Below are 15,403 nucleotides of genomic sequence, written 5' to 3' on the forward strand. Positions count from 1 at the left end.
CTGATCTGAACAGTATTTGATCACACACAGCTTCTTTTTGCTCTTTTTCTAACTGTTCTCATATCACATAATAATTTCTTTATTGTTTTGTTTAATTTGTTGAATTAATTACATCTGAAAATTTAATATTTTTTTCTGCTCAGGTCTATTATGTTTAAACAATATATGTAAAGTATTCTTTCTGCAGTCAATACCCCTTTATATATGCATCCAATTTCAATGAGGTGATTTGTAAAGACCCCCTTAAGATTACCATAAAATTTATCAGATTTAATTTAAAATAGGTGCATAGTGCTTAAAGTTTTTTTTTTTAATATACAGGTGAGTGTAAGTTTGGTTTGCCAGTATATTATTATTTAATCTGTCACTGCATTTTCATTTACATAAATTTGGGTTGTGGCTTTATTTACCAAAATAATAGGATTTTATTTTGTAAATTACTAAAATTTAAAAAAGTTATAATTATGACCTATTACCTCTACTCAAGAATTTTGTGATATTGTTCAAGAAAGATACCTTTTCCAATTGTAAAATGGATAAAATTTAAATTAAAAAAAAAAAATGAATTAATGGTTAAACTATCAGATATGACTCACCTCCAGCAATAAAAAATATAAATTATTAAATGTTATTTTTCGCTACAATGGATCTTGTGATGTACAGTTGCTACGTCCTTTAAGATATCTAGGTGATATTGTATCTTCATAAGGCTCTTCTCCAGACTTTGCCATTTTATCTCGTACCTGAAATAAAAAATTAAAAGTTTATACTGGATTTTAAAATAAAAATTTTTTTAAATAAATTAGAAATTACATTATCTGCTCTAATTCATCTTGTTCATATTTAATTCACCTTCAATTATATACTCCTTCTCTATTCTACATTTCAATTCAGTTTATTTCCACGATTCCACATAAAAATTACAAATATTTAAGTACATTATTTTAGTATTTAAGTAAGTAGGTATTTGAAGTACAATATTACATTGTTATTTGTTACTGATAACAATATGATGTAGAAATTTCAGTCAAGAATATTTTCTCTCCTTTTTCTAAAACAGAGAAGTATTATTGTTTATTTGTCACATTTAACATACTGTAAAACAGAAGTTTATAACTTGATATTTGCCATAAAAGTAATAATAATAATGATCATAATAAAAACAAATAACAAAAAATTGGCTTTATTAACTGCTATTATCAATAACAAGATAATCTGCTTAATACAAAAAATTTATAATTCTTGTGGAGTAACATACTGTTGAAAACTTTCTTGGCAGACAGATATGGTGTCGGAATTAATTCACTGCAATACAATCAATCTGATTTGTTCAGAATATTTATTTTTTGTGCTATCCACATTACATTATCATATCATCATGTATTCTACACTTAGACATGGTCTATTTAGCAGATCTGTCATAAACACAACCATGTTTCATTGTTTCAGTGAAATTATGTTACAGGAATTTCTTCTTTCATCAATCATAGACCACTTTTTTATCTGTTCTCTGATGTTTGGGGATAAGACTTAAACCTGTCAACGAATTTGAAAAGAGTTTTTCACTTCTAGTAACTTTATGTTTTTGATAATATGAAATTCTTCACCTTCTCAGAATATTATATCTTCTATAATTTCAGTCTCTCTGGTATTTAAACTTCACTCTTAATATATTTTCATGGCTAAAAATAAATTCTTAAAGCATTATCAATCTTCTTAATTGTACAAATTTTTTCCACCTTTATAATTTACACACTCATTTATGAATATAGGGTTTGCTTCACTCGCCCTTTCCATCTAGTCAGGGGGCTCCACCCCCCGACACCAGATGTGTTTATTATCATCATACTTGTGAGTATAATACTGAAAAATTAAAGTTTGCTCAATTTATAAAAAATTAGTGTACTGTAATTTCTTCAGAGCAACAGTTTAGCCAACACAGGATTTAAAACTTTGAGTCATTTGAAGTATGCATATTACATAGTAGTCAGCCCTCATCTTAAAAATAGTAGTTATATCTGGTTACCAGTACGAAGGTAGGCAAAAAAGGTATTTTGCACAGTTCTTAGCATTACCCAGCAAACATGGAGGTGACCTCTGTGAATGCTCTTTTCTCAAATCAGTCTTTTCTAATTCTATTAAAAGTTACAATAAATGGTAAATATTAGTAGAGGTAAATTGAGAATAATTAGTCTAAGTTTACTGATCAGTACATGTAATTCCACTTTTTTTTATTAAACAGGACTTTGTAATTATAATTATCAATAGCTGGGAAAAATTGGTATTTTGTTGAGTAGTACGGATAAGGGGTATTTTAATGTACTACATAAGAGGTATATTCTATTTTGTATCTACTTTTTAATATTTAAAAAAATATTAGTCCTTAATGAGGTATTCTGTTGACATCTTTCCTTGTACCTTTATTGGGCCATTGAAATGTTTTCAAAATCCTTGCTCTATTAGAGTGCAGGTAAGTTTTACATTCTGCTGTTTGATGTCAGTACAGTCATAGATGTGATTAAACAAGTGTGTAGAAAAGTATATGTATTGCATTTAATTAATATTATATCCTAAGGAATTTTGAAAAAGCCTTTTTCTGTAAATGTATTCAATAGTTTTTTCCAAATGTATACAGTTTGTCTGTTTTAAATTCGTACAACTTTTTCTTTATGCAAAACAATTTTAACTTCTTCTATATTTTGAAATTCTGGGTCCATCTTTAGACTCATCCCTCTGCAATACTGCCAAATTTTTAATAAAGACTGACTGACTAATTTTTTTAAAGAACTATCACTCAATGACATGCCATGGTATGGGGTACAGATTTTGATAGTAAACGACAAAGCACTATTTTTGCGAATATTTTTTATGTGTAATTTATAATTTTAACTGCTGACAATGAAGTATTGACTTCAAAAATGCTACAATTGGTAAGTGCCACTTTTTAAAGTATTGTATTTGGTGGATTTGATTTTATAATTTTATTATTGATTAAATTATAAATACATAATTTATAATTTAAATATATTAAATTTAATAGATTATTTATATAATTTAATAATAACAGAAAATAATTTTGTAATAATTATATTTACTACTTAATTATTTGAGATGGCTATGCTACATAGCAGACTGAACAGCAGTAGTGAGAGTCACTAACTTCAGCTGTTTTCAATCTGACGAAGATAAAAGTCTATTTTAAAATCAACTAATTTAGAGTAGTTGCAATTATTTTTTAGGGAGTAATATCTATTAATACTTCAGATATGATTGATGATGCTAGCAGGATTACATGCAATAAAATTCACAGATTCACATACAAAATTAAAATAATGATCTGTAAAAGAACATTCAGATTATCTTTTATTAGAAAGTATAAAATAAAATTTTGATAATGAAACAAACCTTTTCTACAGCTTCAAGTACCCTAAGGAAATTTAACCCAGCCAATTTTTTAAGATCTTCAATAGACCACTGGCCTGAACCAATCAGTTCAGCAAACAAAGCAGGATAAGATGAAACATCTTCTAATCCTTTAGGTGTGCTGAAAAATAAAATGAGTTAAAATCACTAATTTAGAAATATATATTATATTCTCAATGCTTTACTCACCACATTGTTTTTCTTAAACTCTATCAATCAGAAACAACTGTCTCAGAGCCTACCAGAACTGTTACTGCACAAAGTTATTATTTAAAACATTTTTTCATGAATTTTTCTTATTTTTAATTTTAGAGTTCTTATTATTAATATTTACTTTTTCTTCTTTATATTTTTAACATTATTTGATTACCAATGAAACCATTGTTTACCAAAATGTTGAAAATTTACTGAAATTACTGAAAACATCACAATGGTAAAATGTTAAATTTGCATATTAATAACACTGATTATCATAAAATTTGCAACTGAAAAGGGAGTAGATATTCTTCATAGTACTTTATATGCTGAATCTGAATATGTATTCTGAAACAACCCACCATGTAACATTCTTAACTTATAACCCCTTAAATTTAATTATTCCATCATTCGTGGAACAAACAATACAAATAAGTTAGTACATCTATATATTTGCTTATTAATGTCTGATTTATATTGTGAAGTATGCTGTAGAACTATATTTGATATATAACAGTTGAATGATGTCATTTCATGTCAAGCCAGATGTGTATAGACATGTCAGTTAGTCTACTAATGAGTAATTCAACAGATGAAATTTTCTTCAGAATAAGTTCAGCTCTTAGTACGACTTGCTGTTTTCTTTGGTTGTTGTAGTGGTTTTATCATACACATATTATAAAGATTGTTTCGTAACGGCTGCCATAAATTAACTGAATGATTTTTGTGACAGAACAACTTTTGGAATTATTTTATTGAACATCAACATTTGTTAAGTTGTGTGTGTGTGTGTGTGTGTGTGTGTGTGTGTGTGTGTGTGTGTGTGTGTGTGTGTGCACGGGCGTGTTTGACATTGTGTTTTACTACATTTCATAGTGAAAAATTTTATAAAGTATTTTAAATAATTAAGTATTTATAAATTAAAACTTTATTATAAAAAATAATTAAGTATTTCTCTATTATCTCAGTCTACTTTTAATCATAAAAACATTTTGAATTTTGCAATGAATAAAAATCAGGCTTGTAAAAATTATCCAAATATTTTTTGTTATGTTTGTGGAGAATTCACCATGAAAAGTGAAACTAAACCCAGTATCAGATCCTCTGAAAACTACTTACAAACATTATTTTGACTGTCCCTTGAGAGACCAAGTTAACTCCTGAGCTCCACATGTAGCATGCATCAAGTGCTATGTTAAACTAACTGTGGTTAAAAGGAAAAAACAGCATTTGCTTTCTGGTGTACCTATCATTTAGTAAGAGCCTACTAGCCATTATGATGACTGCTATTTTTGCTTAACAAATAAATCTATTGTCAATTCAAACAATAAAAGCAGTATTGTATACCCAAGTGTTTCTTCAGCTATGAGAACAGTACTTCATGGTGTTCATTTATTGTTACAGTTGCTCCAAGTTCTCAGAAAGAAATTTCTGATTTCCCAGAAGGCTCAAACAATAAATCCTCAACTTCAATAGATATTAATTACATTCCAGAAGAATCAAATACTGATCCACATCTTATCACATAAACAGAACTGAGCGACTTAATTCGTGACTTGTATTTGTCAAAACTACATGTACAACTCAGAGATTTATGTCTTAAAGAATGGAATTTATTAAACAATGATACTAAAATTTCAGTATATAGAAACTGAAATGAGAATTTTACTGATATACTTTAGGAGAGATGGTTTAATTTCTTCCTACCATGATGTTATGGAGCTAATGTCTGAAATAGACATTGAGTATGTTAATCATGATTGGCGTTTATTTATAGACTCATCAAAAAGAAGCTCAAAGACAGAGTTGTTGCATAACTCAAATAAGTTTTCTTCTATACTGGTAGCACATGCTGTAGAAATGAAAGAAACATATGAAAGTATGTCAAAAATTTTAAAAGCTATTAAGTATTATGAACAGTCATGGCGAATCATTGCTGACCTGAAAGTGATAGGGCTTTCCCTCAGTCTCTAGAGTGGCTTTACAGAATATATGCGTTTCTTGTGTTTGTTGGATAGTCGGGCTACAGATAAACACTACGCTAAACACTGGCCAAAAACATTCAGTTTTCTCCAAGAAAGGAAAATGTCAAATAATATGCCGCCTTGGTTCAATACTTCGGTTAGGTTTAATTATACTAAATTTTATTATTTGCTGGTTCAATTAAATAAATTAAAGTCTTTATTTCATTAATAATACAATTATTTTTATCATACTTTGAACTTGTATTTCATATATATATATATATATATATATATATATCATTATATATCATTATTATATCATTATATATCATTATTATATCATTATATATCATTATTATATCAATATATATCATTATTATATCAATTAATGTTACATTCATAACAAACACACAAGTTCAGTCTTTGGAGGATGGAACTATACTGACTAAAAGCAGGGCATTAGATCAATTCAATTAATAAGAGTAACAAAAAGAGTGAAAATTTTTAGAGTAAGAAAAAAAATGAAAATTTTTATGTTAAAATTTAAAAGTCCTCCATTAATAAAATTTAAAGTTCCTCCTTTTAATAAAAAAGGAGCAAATAAAACTTGAGTCGTAAAATAAATGTCCACAAAAAATCATACTTTTTTTTTTGCTTTTAGTTGTATTTTATTATAATTATTAATTTATCACATATTTCATTATAAGTGAAAAAACTATTACAAACAATAACATGAATCATATGATTTTTGCAATTACGAGGGTTATTTTTTTTTCAAGGTCCGATCAGTCACGAAATTAAAACCACAGTGAAAATAAACAATTTTTTATTTGTAACAAGTACTTACATAGTTACGCTATTTCTCTACATAGTCGCCACTCCGATTTAGACATTTGTCGTAGCGTAGTACCAACTTTTCAATACCCTCGTCATAGAACGGAGCTGCCTGTGTTTGCAGCCATGTTTCTATGCTGGTCTGCAGCTTGATATCTGTGCCAAAATGTTGTCCTCCTAGCCAGCTTTTCATGTGAGCAAAGAGGTGAAAATCGGATGGAGCCAAGTCCTTATCCTCACGTTCTTAGTATGGTGGGTGATCAAACACTTCCCAATGAAAACTCTGCAGAAGCTTCTTTGTTACAGCTGCAGTGTGCGGCCGAGCATTGTCATGGAGAAAGACAATGCCTAATGACAACATTCCTCTCCGCTTATTCTGAATTGACCTTCGTAGACGTTGAAGAATCACGCAGTATGAGGCTGCAGTGATGGTCGTGCCACGTTCCATGAATTCCACCAAGAGAACTCCATTCCGGTTCCAGAACACAGTAGCCATACACTTTCTGTTGGAGAAGGTTCGCTTGAACTTCTTTGGTTTACTGAGAGAATGAGAATGCATCCACTGTTTGGATTGTTCTTCTGTTTCTTCAGTTTCGAAATGGACCCATGTCTTATCCTCTGTGACAATTTTGTTCAAAAAATCTTCTCCTTCATTGTGGTAGTGCTGGAGAAACGTTAGGGAAGCGTCCATTCTCATTGTTTTGTGATGGTCGGACAGCATCTTGGGAACCCATCTCGCACACAGTTTGCAGTACTGAAGTCTCTCTCACAATGGTGTAGAGAGCTGACCTTGAAATTTCAGGAAACGAATCACTCAATACAGAAATTGTGAACCGACGATTTTCTCAAATTGCTTCATCCACTCGCTCAACGAGATCATCGGTTGACACTCGCTTCCTTCCCTGACCGCCTGCATCCTGAACATCTGTACGTCCTGCTTTAAAATTTCTGCATCATTGTCACATTTTGCTGTCACTCACTGAAGTTTCACCGTACACATTACTTATTCGTCTATGAATTTCAGCTGCATTACATCCCTCAGCTTGAAGAAATCGAATTACCGCACGCACTTCACATTTGGCGGGAGATACTATTGTTGTAGACATGTTTATGTGCTAGCTGGGTGTTCAGAATTAAACAAAGTGACCCGGCGTGATTGAAGGCCATACTAGAGACGCTGCGCAACACATATGCGCAAAGGTTCATCCGATTTTTGCATGGGTTTTTATTTGTGACTGATCGGACCTTGAAAAAAAAACCCTCCTCGTACAATAAACCCATAGTGTTACATACATGATAAACCCATAGTGTTTATTTTCAAAATAACAAACATGTTTTGTTGTGAATAAATGAACAGTAATATAATTAATTTGTTAAAATTTATGTTTCGTTGAAATGGTATTTACATTCATTTGTGATATAAAATTAATAGTACTCATATAAAAGTGTAATAGATTAATTAAAAATCTTATAATAGTAATTTGAATAATAATAATCAGCATATTGCTTAAATAAATAATACAATTGAATATTTTAACCTATAATAATTTGAAATTATATTCACGTTAATCCTAAATAATAAATAAATCAATTGCCATGACGAATCATAAATGGACCGCCGTAGACTTCTGCGCATGTAGAGAATGGTCGAGAAGGAATAACTCTGGAAGGTGATAGCTGACCAAGTTGTTATACCTGGCTTTTTGCATTATATCTGAAGTATACCATACATTTATGAATGATAGAAGAAATAATTCTCTTACCATTTATAATCCACTATTTCTGATGTAAAGAATGATGTGTTAATTGAACACTGGAATGAAAAAGGTGCAAATGCTCAGCATTAGTAATCAGTTTTTTAATATTTGCATTTGGATATAAAATAAGAGGATGTTTAACATCAAAATGTAATCCAAAGTGTTGTAGTCTGCCTCCTATACAAAGTAAGCCTAAATTACAGAAACTGATCAAGTGATATAAGTTTGCTATGATTAGAAATAATTTGTTTTTAAGATTATTTATTTCGTTACTAAAATGCATGTGTTGTGATTGTTGAATAAAAAAGTTAAGAGTAGGATTTAATTCCTTTGTAGTTAGGGAGCCAATGAATCATTCTGTTTTAATTGATTTATCATTATGAAAAAAATTTAAAACAGTAACTAAATGTGCTAATTGAAGTGTGTAGTGAAGAAAGTCGTTCTGTGTAATCTAATACAACAGTAGATACAAATGATATTACTAAATTTTTGCATTTTTCTATTAAACATTAAGAATCATATTATAGTTATTAAAAGTAATACTATTATCTTTTGGCCATTGGAAAGAAGATTGTGAAAGCCATGGAGGACCATGCCACCAATGTGATATGTCAAGTAATTCACTTTGTGTACATCTAGACAATATGTCTGCTGGATTATCAGAGGATTTGACATAATGCCAATTAGCACTTGAAGTGTTTTTCTGAATATCAGAAATTCTATTGCTGACAAATACTTTCCACAATTGTCCATGCAGCCAATGTAGTGCTATTGTAGAATCTATGTGTGAGTATATCTCATCAAAATGTATGTTTAAGTCAGTAACTACCTTTAATAATAAATAACTAAGTATTAAACAACAATAAAGTTCAAATCTTGGTAGTATAATTTGTTTTAAGGGTGATAATTTTGCTTTAAAACAAAGCAAATTAGAAGTAGTTATATGATTAGCATATACAATTCATATGTACATGCAACAGCCTTAGCCTTTTATAGAGGTATCGGAGAATCCATGCATTTAAATAGAATTAATTCTACTATCAATGTTAGGTTTGATGGAACAATTTATTTTAATTGATTCAATCAAATGAAACTGGTTGTATAAATTGAGCCATTGTGTTAGTAACATGTTGGGTAATATTTCGTCCCAATTAAGTTTAAGTTGCCACAATTGCATAAAATGTTTGTTTATCTGAGACAATAATAGGACCAGTTGAGTTCTAAAGGATCAAACACACCTGCTATAATGAACAGAATATTTCATTTAGTGTCTTTTTTAGAATCATTAGAATGAGCAATTTGGAAAAGTAGCATGTCTGAAAAATTATTCCAAAGGATGCCTACAGTATGTAAATTCTGTTTTTGATTTGAAGGAATGGAATAATCGTGTTGAGAAGAAGAAATGGTACTATTATTGGAAAACCATTTATGGAGTGAAAAATGATATTGTTGTAATAATTAAGAAATATCAATTTTCAGTTGATAACTTCATTTAGTTATCTGAACCTGTTATGAAACCATCAACATAAAAATTATTTCAAATGGCCTTAGAGGCTTGTGGAGAATCATTTTCATTTTCATTAGCTATTTGAATTAGACATCTAGTGGCTAAATATGGTGCACAAGCGGTCCCATATGTGACGGTTCATAATGTGAAGTGCTTTATTTCTTGATCTGGAGAATTGCACCAAACAATACAATGTAAATTGGAGATTCACTACATTTAACTAATATCTGACGATACATTTTAGGTATGTCAGATGTAATGATGGACTCTGAATCTAATATGGAAAATTGGTCTTGTTAGACCATAGGTTCGACTAATAAAGTATCACAAAGGCCATTAGTGATTTTAGCTGAACTGTCAAAGACAACTCAAATTTATTAGTTAGACTAGAAGGTATGAATTCTGGATGGTGGGGTAAATAGCACACATTCGATTTGTTAATTAACAAATCATTGGAATTGAGTAATGACATGTGACCTAATTTTAAATATTACTGAATGAAAGCGGAATAGTCCATTTTAAGGTTGGCATTGTTGATTAGTTTTCTTTCTTAAGATAAGAATCTATTTTTAGCATTAACAAAAGAATCGCCTAGTTGAATGCTATTATCTTTGGGTGGTAACAACACCACATATTTGCCTTAATTATTTCAAGTAATGTTGGACTAAAAATGTTTTTCACATGTAGAGCTTTCATTAACTGCAGCATCAGTATTAATTTCTTCAATTTTCCATAAATTCTTGAGTGTAATAAAAGAATGGTGTAAAACAAGTAGAATAAATCAAAGAAAAGTTAAGAAAATTTTATTTAAAAACAGTATAATAGTCCAAAATGCATTCATTATACATACCAGTTTATAATAAATGCTCTAAAAGCGCCTGCCATTTTCAGCACATTTCTTGGCATGCTTCAGTACTGCTTGTTTGTTCTTTTCAGTTCTTCAGAGGTGACCTTAAATCGCTCAGCTACATCCATAATGAGGAAAAATAAATTCCTAATTCCTTATCTTTTTCTTTTGTATACAATATTTTTAATACATCCCCAGATGAAATACTCTAAAGGTCAGATCAGGTGATCTTGGTGATCAGGAATGTGGACCTACATGACCGATCCATTTCTCAGGGAGATGATGATTTAGGTGATTAGAAACGGTTCAAGAGAAGTGGGGAGGCGCGCCATCGAGTTGGAAGTATACTTTGTGTCTTGATGCTGGAGGCATCTTCAACCAGCTGCAACAATTCTAATTGAAGAAAAAGCATGTAGACCTCAGCATTTAAACGGCCAAGTAATATGAACGGTCTAAAGAGTTAATTGTGAAGAAAACCGCACTGTATGTACATTGACGCTAAATCGGTGTTGAAAATTGCCTTCCACAGTTTCATGAGGATTTGTCTCTGCAAATGTATGCTCATTATTGCTTATGTTGTTGAGGCCATCTCGAGTGAAATTTGCCTCGTCGGTAAACAAAACATATTGTAGAGTTGTCGCTTTGTATTCCACCAGTTGCAAGAACCCCAAGTGAAACGGACCATCTACTGGGCATAGTTGTTAAATTGGCTTTTTGTGATAAGGATAAAACTTGTTTTGTTTAAGCGCCCTTCAAACAATCGAATGCAAAAATCCGCTATGAAAGACGTCGTGTACTGACGCATCGATTATAATTTCATCAATAACAGCGTCCTGTTGGGCAGATCGTTCGTAACTGGTACAAATCCTAGGTAATGAATCTGTTTCCCGAAGATTGTGCTACTTGTTTTGGGATCCTGCGATTCGGAAATCGTATTTCATATTCTACTGCAGCAGCTGTAGAATACGATAATACACATTCAAAATGTATACCATATCAGCGTATTTCTCTGTTGTAAATAACTACGGTATTATTTCAATGGCAAATCGATCTCGCTGAAACTAAAATTCACAGAAAACCTTCGCTACCGACAGCACAGTTCACATTACCCGATATATTTAATATACGTTTATATAGGTATTGCTTCACAGGATGAGATGAATGACAATTTCTGTAGCATGTGAATTTGCCATACCTGACCGGGATTCGAACCCGGGACCTCCGGATGAAAGGGACGTTACCACTCGTGATTTAACATACTTTACAGGCTTACAGAATGATTAAAACATTAATACACTATTGCTCATTGTTGTCAGCTGTTGATTTATTTTATTGCCAACATTGAAATAATAATTTTTCAAACAATTTACTATATTTCTGTAATTAATAAAAAAATTATTTAAGTAATTTCTGTTTCAGAATTGTGGTATAATATTCCGGTTTTTTAACGGATATTTTTAACAGCAAATCTTGTTTTTACAAATTTTTCACATCACCAAGAAAGAATTTGGTTTTTGTTTGAATTAAAAAAGTAATTTTCCGATGAATGCAGTGATGTAATATTTATAAATAAAATTCTCATTTTTCTAACTCTTTTTTTTATTTCACTTATCTTACTTCACTTTGTTCAGGATTAAATTTTTTACAAGTTTTGTTTTAAAGTTTTATGTGTTATTACCAATTTAACAAAATTGATGTACGTCAAACATAAAAAAAACCAAGGTTTTTTACTCCAATTTATTGGTTTTCACCCCAGATTTCTTAAAAACTACTGCGCATACGGTTCTGGAACCTACTTTTTTCGAATTTTCAGATCAAAAACCATAAGAAATCACTAAATTAAATCCCTCCTTAATTAAGTCCTAAAAATTTCAGTACGACCTCATTTCACTGGGGTAGTGAAAATCAAATCGAAATATTCCGCTAGGCGTAACTCGCAAACGAAGCATTTTACGACATATGTTTTTCCCCATTATTTTCAGTAGTTGAATAGGTTAAGAAAGTCCTGGTTGAAAGAAAGTCCTGGTTAAGAAAGTCCTGGTTGTACAGAATGTATATAAATTACTCAGCAACTTTGAATGAGTTATGCATATTTATGTTGTGTCAGTAATTAGCTATTAATAAAACAATGACTCCATTATTGATAATTATCATTACACAATTTTTATTTTTAAAATGTATTTATACTATTTAGCGTAAACTAAACTTACAAATTTATCCCATCGTATCCTGCACCTAGACCAATGCTGTCGATACCTGCTACTTTCCTTATGTGATTTATATGTGCTGGAAAGAAAGTAAACTTATTAATTTTACTTAGTAATATATAATGTACATACATTTTATATATGCAAATATATATATATACACGTACAAAAAACCTTTGCATGGTGGAAGTTTCCGTGAACGGAATTATTAATGAAATAATTTATTTTAGCAAGGAAATTAAATTGGCATCTCATGATTATAATTTTTTTAAATTCTTCATTCTCTTTAGAAAAAAAACTTTCTTATCCAAAATTCTCTCCTTTAAAACCAGTCTCTTCTCTAAAGTTAACTATATTCTATTCTCTTTTTGACTATACATAGTCATTAGACTAATAATGTTGTAGATCTCTTGCTTTTTTTTTTGTAAGTAATGAAACATTTTTGTAGAAAGATACTTCTCTTCTATGTTCTCATAAATTCTGTACATTGATCTACACGGCTGGCTATTCAGTTCTCTTCTTAAAAAACAATAATTGTTATAGTGTAATCATTTACGTCTATGGCTTATTTTATTTTAAATTCTTACCTCAAACCACAGACTCTTCTTTAGATCATTATCAACTATTTTTCCTACTCCAACCACTCATTTGATATTTCCCCTCTGCTTATTTTTCCACCTGCTCTTTTTTTACTCTCTTTAAGTCTTTTGCTCAAACTTCTGATACTGATACATTTAACTTCTTTTCTCCATTTCTGTAAATATCTTCCTTTCCATAATTACATTTTTCTCTATATCTTTACCTCCCTTTCTAATATTCTTACTTTATCATTTTGTACTTTTTTATTATATTATTGTAGAACCAATACAGTTTTATATCTGTATTATATTTCTCATTTTTAAATTTTCTGACTTTGCCCATCAATTCTAATATATTTATTATTATTCTGGATAACTAACTTTAATGTTATTAGATAACACTGTAGGATTTTTCTTTAGCCTTATTTTTCTTTAACCTCAACTTACATTTCAACACTATTTAATTGTGACTCACTATTGATATAGGGTCCCCTGGATAGATTTTACAACACATAATTTAATTTTGAAACCTGACTTTTAAATCTATTATTTAATGTGTCTTTTGATTCATTCATTAGTACTGTAGATTTTATATATTTTTTTAAATGTGTTCATAAGCTTGTTCTTTTCAATTATTATTTCTTTCTTATCCTTTTGTTATTATGGAATTCCAATCTACCATTAAAATAAAAAATTTTATATTTCTTTACATTTACATGATGAAATTGTCTTATCTTTACTCATTTATGTTTCAACATTTCATTTTCTGTCGATGGATGTCATATAAAGTTTCTACAGTAGCGCAAATCAATATGCTACTGTAATAGTATCGGGATTTGAATCCTTTTTGACCAAAATAATTCTCTCACTATGTAGCTTGTAATACCTGTGTTTCCATTCTTTGATTTTTTGTAAATTATTCTATAATTCCCTCACCAAAACTTCTGCTCATCTTTTTGTCTTATTCACTAACTTCTCTATACCTAAATTCTAGTTACAAAAATGGATAGTCACGTCTTGTCTTTATTAATCTAACCTTTCACTTTTAATTAACCTTCTAACATTTCAGCTGCTCTGATTTGATTGTTGTAGGTTCTGTTTTTTTTATGGCCTCTGTTTGAGTAGTACCACCAAGACATTTGATTAGGAGACTGTTTAATCTACAGATGGTCTTGGTGATATGAAAGGAGGGTCAAAATATTAGGCTACAACTTTACATGTAAACAATGATGAATCATTTTGTGAGAAGAAAACCATTTATTAGATACTTTTTTAAGTACACAAGTAAAAAAAAATAAGGAGATGGTTGCATTTGTTTTTCATTTAAAAGTTTCTCCATATCTGGATCTGTGTTAGAAACACATAAAAGCCAATTGTTTTCAAGTGATAAAAGACAGTTTCTATATTTAGTTTTTAGTGCAACCATATGAAAAACCCTTTTCACAGAGGTAAGATGTGGCGAAAGGTATTAAAATGTAAATTATAGTTGAATGCAGCTAAATAGTTTTAATTATATTTAAATGGATTGTGGTTGGACAGGGTTGCAAAATATTCATTATATATTTTTTTTAATTTTTGGGGGTCATGGAGCTAAAAAGGTTGAGAGTCATTGCACTAGAGCAATTTGTTTACTTACAAAAAGAAAAGAATGAAGAAAATTATTTTCTTGTTAATTACATGAAATTTAAAGACTAAAATATGTTAGCTTCTCTTGATTTGACCATAAATTTGTTGATACCCTTAGCAACTAGTAGTAAGAAAAAGGTTAACTCTTTTATAAGAGCTGTTCTTTAATTTTGTCTTACCACAGATATGTAAACTAGCACTTATAGTGTGGTTTGTGCTTCTCAAAGGTATGGAAGCTTTCTTGTTAATGATGACAAGGTTTAGTGTTTCCTAGAAAGAGAAAACGATTAAATAATTTTTTTAAATCTTTGCTAAGCTAATGAAAAACATGTATAATTTGCATTCTAAAAATAATTACCAACAGCATCAGCAACAGTAGCAGAGTCTTGACATGATAAAAATCGTGAATAGAAGTTTACCATTACCAAACCTCCATTTAAACCCTATAAAAAATTATACATAATA

At 30.1% G+C, this 15,403-nt stretch overlaps 1 protein-coding gene across 1 annotated transcript in view; it reads right to left on the bottom strand.

Annotated features, from left to right (window-relative positions):
* Window positions 1-638: 638 nt before the first annotated feature.
* Window positions 639-15,403, bottom strand: part of LOC142320027 (dipeptidase 1-like) — a 633,229-nt gene continuing 618,464 nt past the window's right edge. The window contains exons 10-13 of the mRNA XM_075357707.1: window positions 15,297-15,381; window positions 12,738-12,813; window positions 3,406-3,544; window positions 639-743 (exon numbers count right to left, since the gene is read on the bottom strand). Of these exons, the coding sequence (XP_075213822.1) occupies window positions 639-743; window positions 3,406-3,544; window positions 12,738-12,813; window positions 15,297-15,381 (405 nt within the window). The remainder of the gene's footprint in view (window positions 744-3,405; window positions 3,545-12,737; window positions 12,814-15,296; window positions 15,382-15,403) is intronic.

Source organism: Lycorma delicatula, chromosome 2 (assembly GCF_047948215.1).
Source record: "Lycorma delicatula isolate Av1 chromosome 2, ASM4794821v1, whole genome shotgun sequence".
NCBI lineage: Eukaryota > Metazoa > Arthropoda > Insecta > Hemiptera > Fulgoridae > Lycorma > Lycorma delicatula.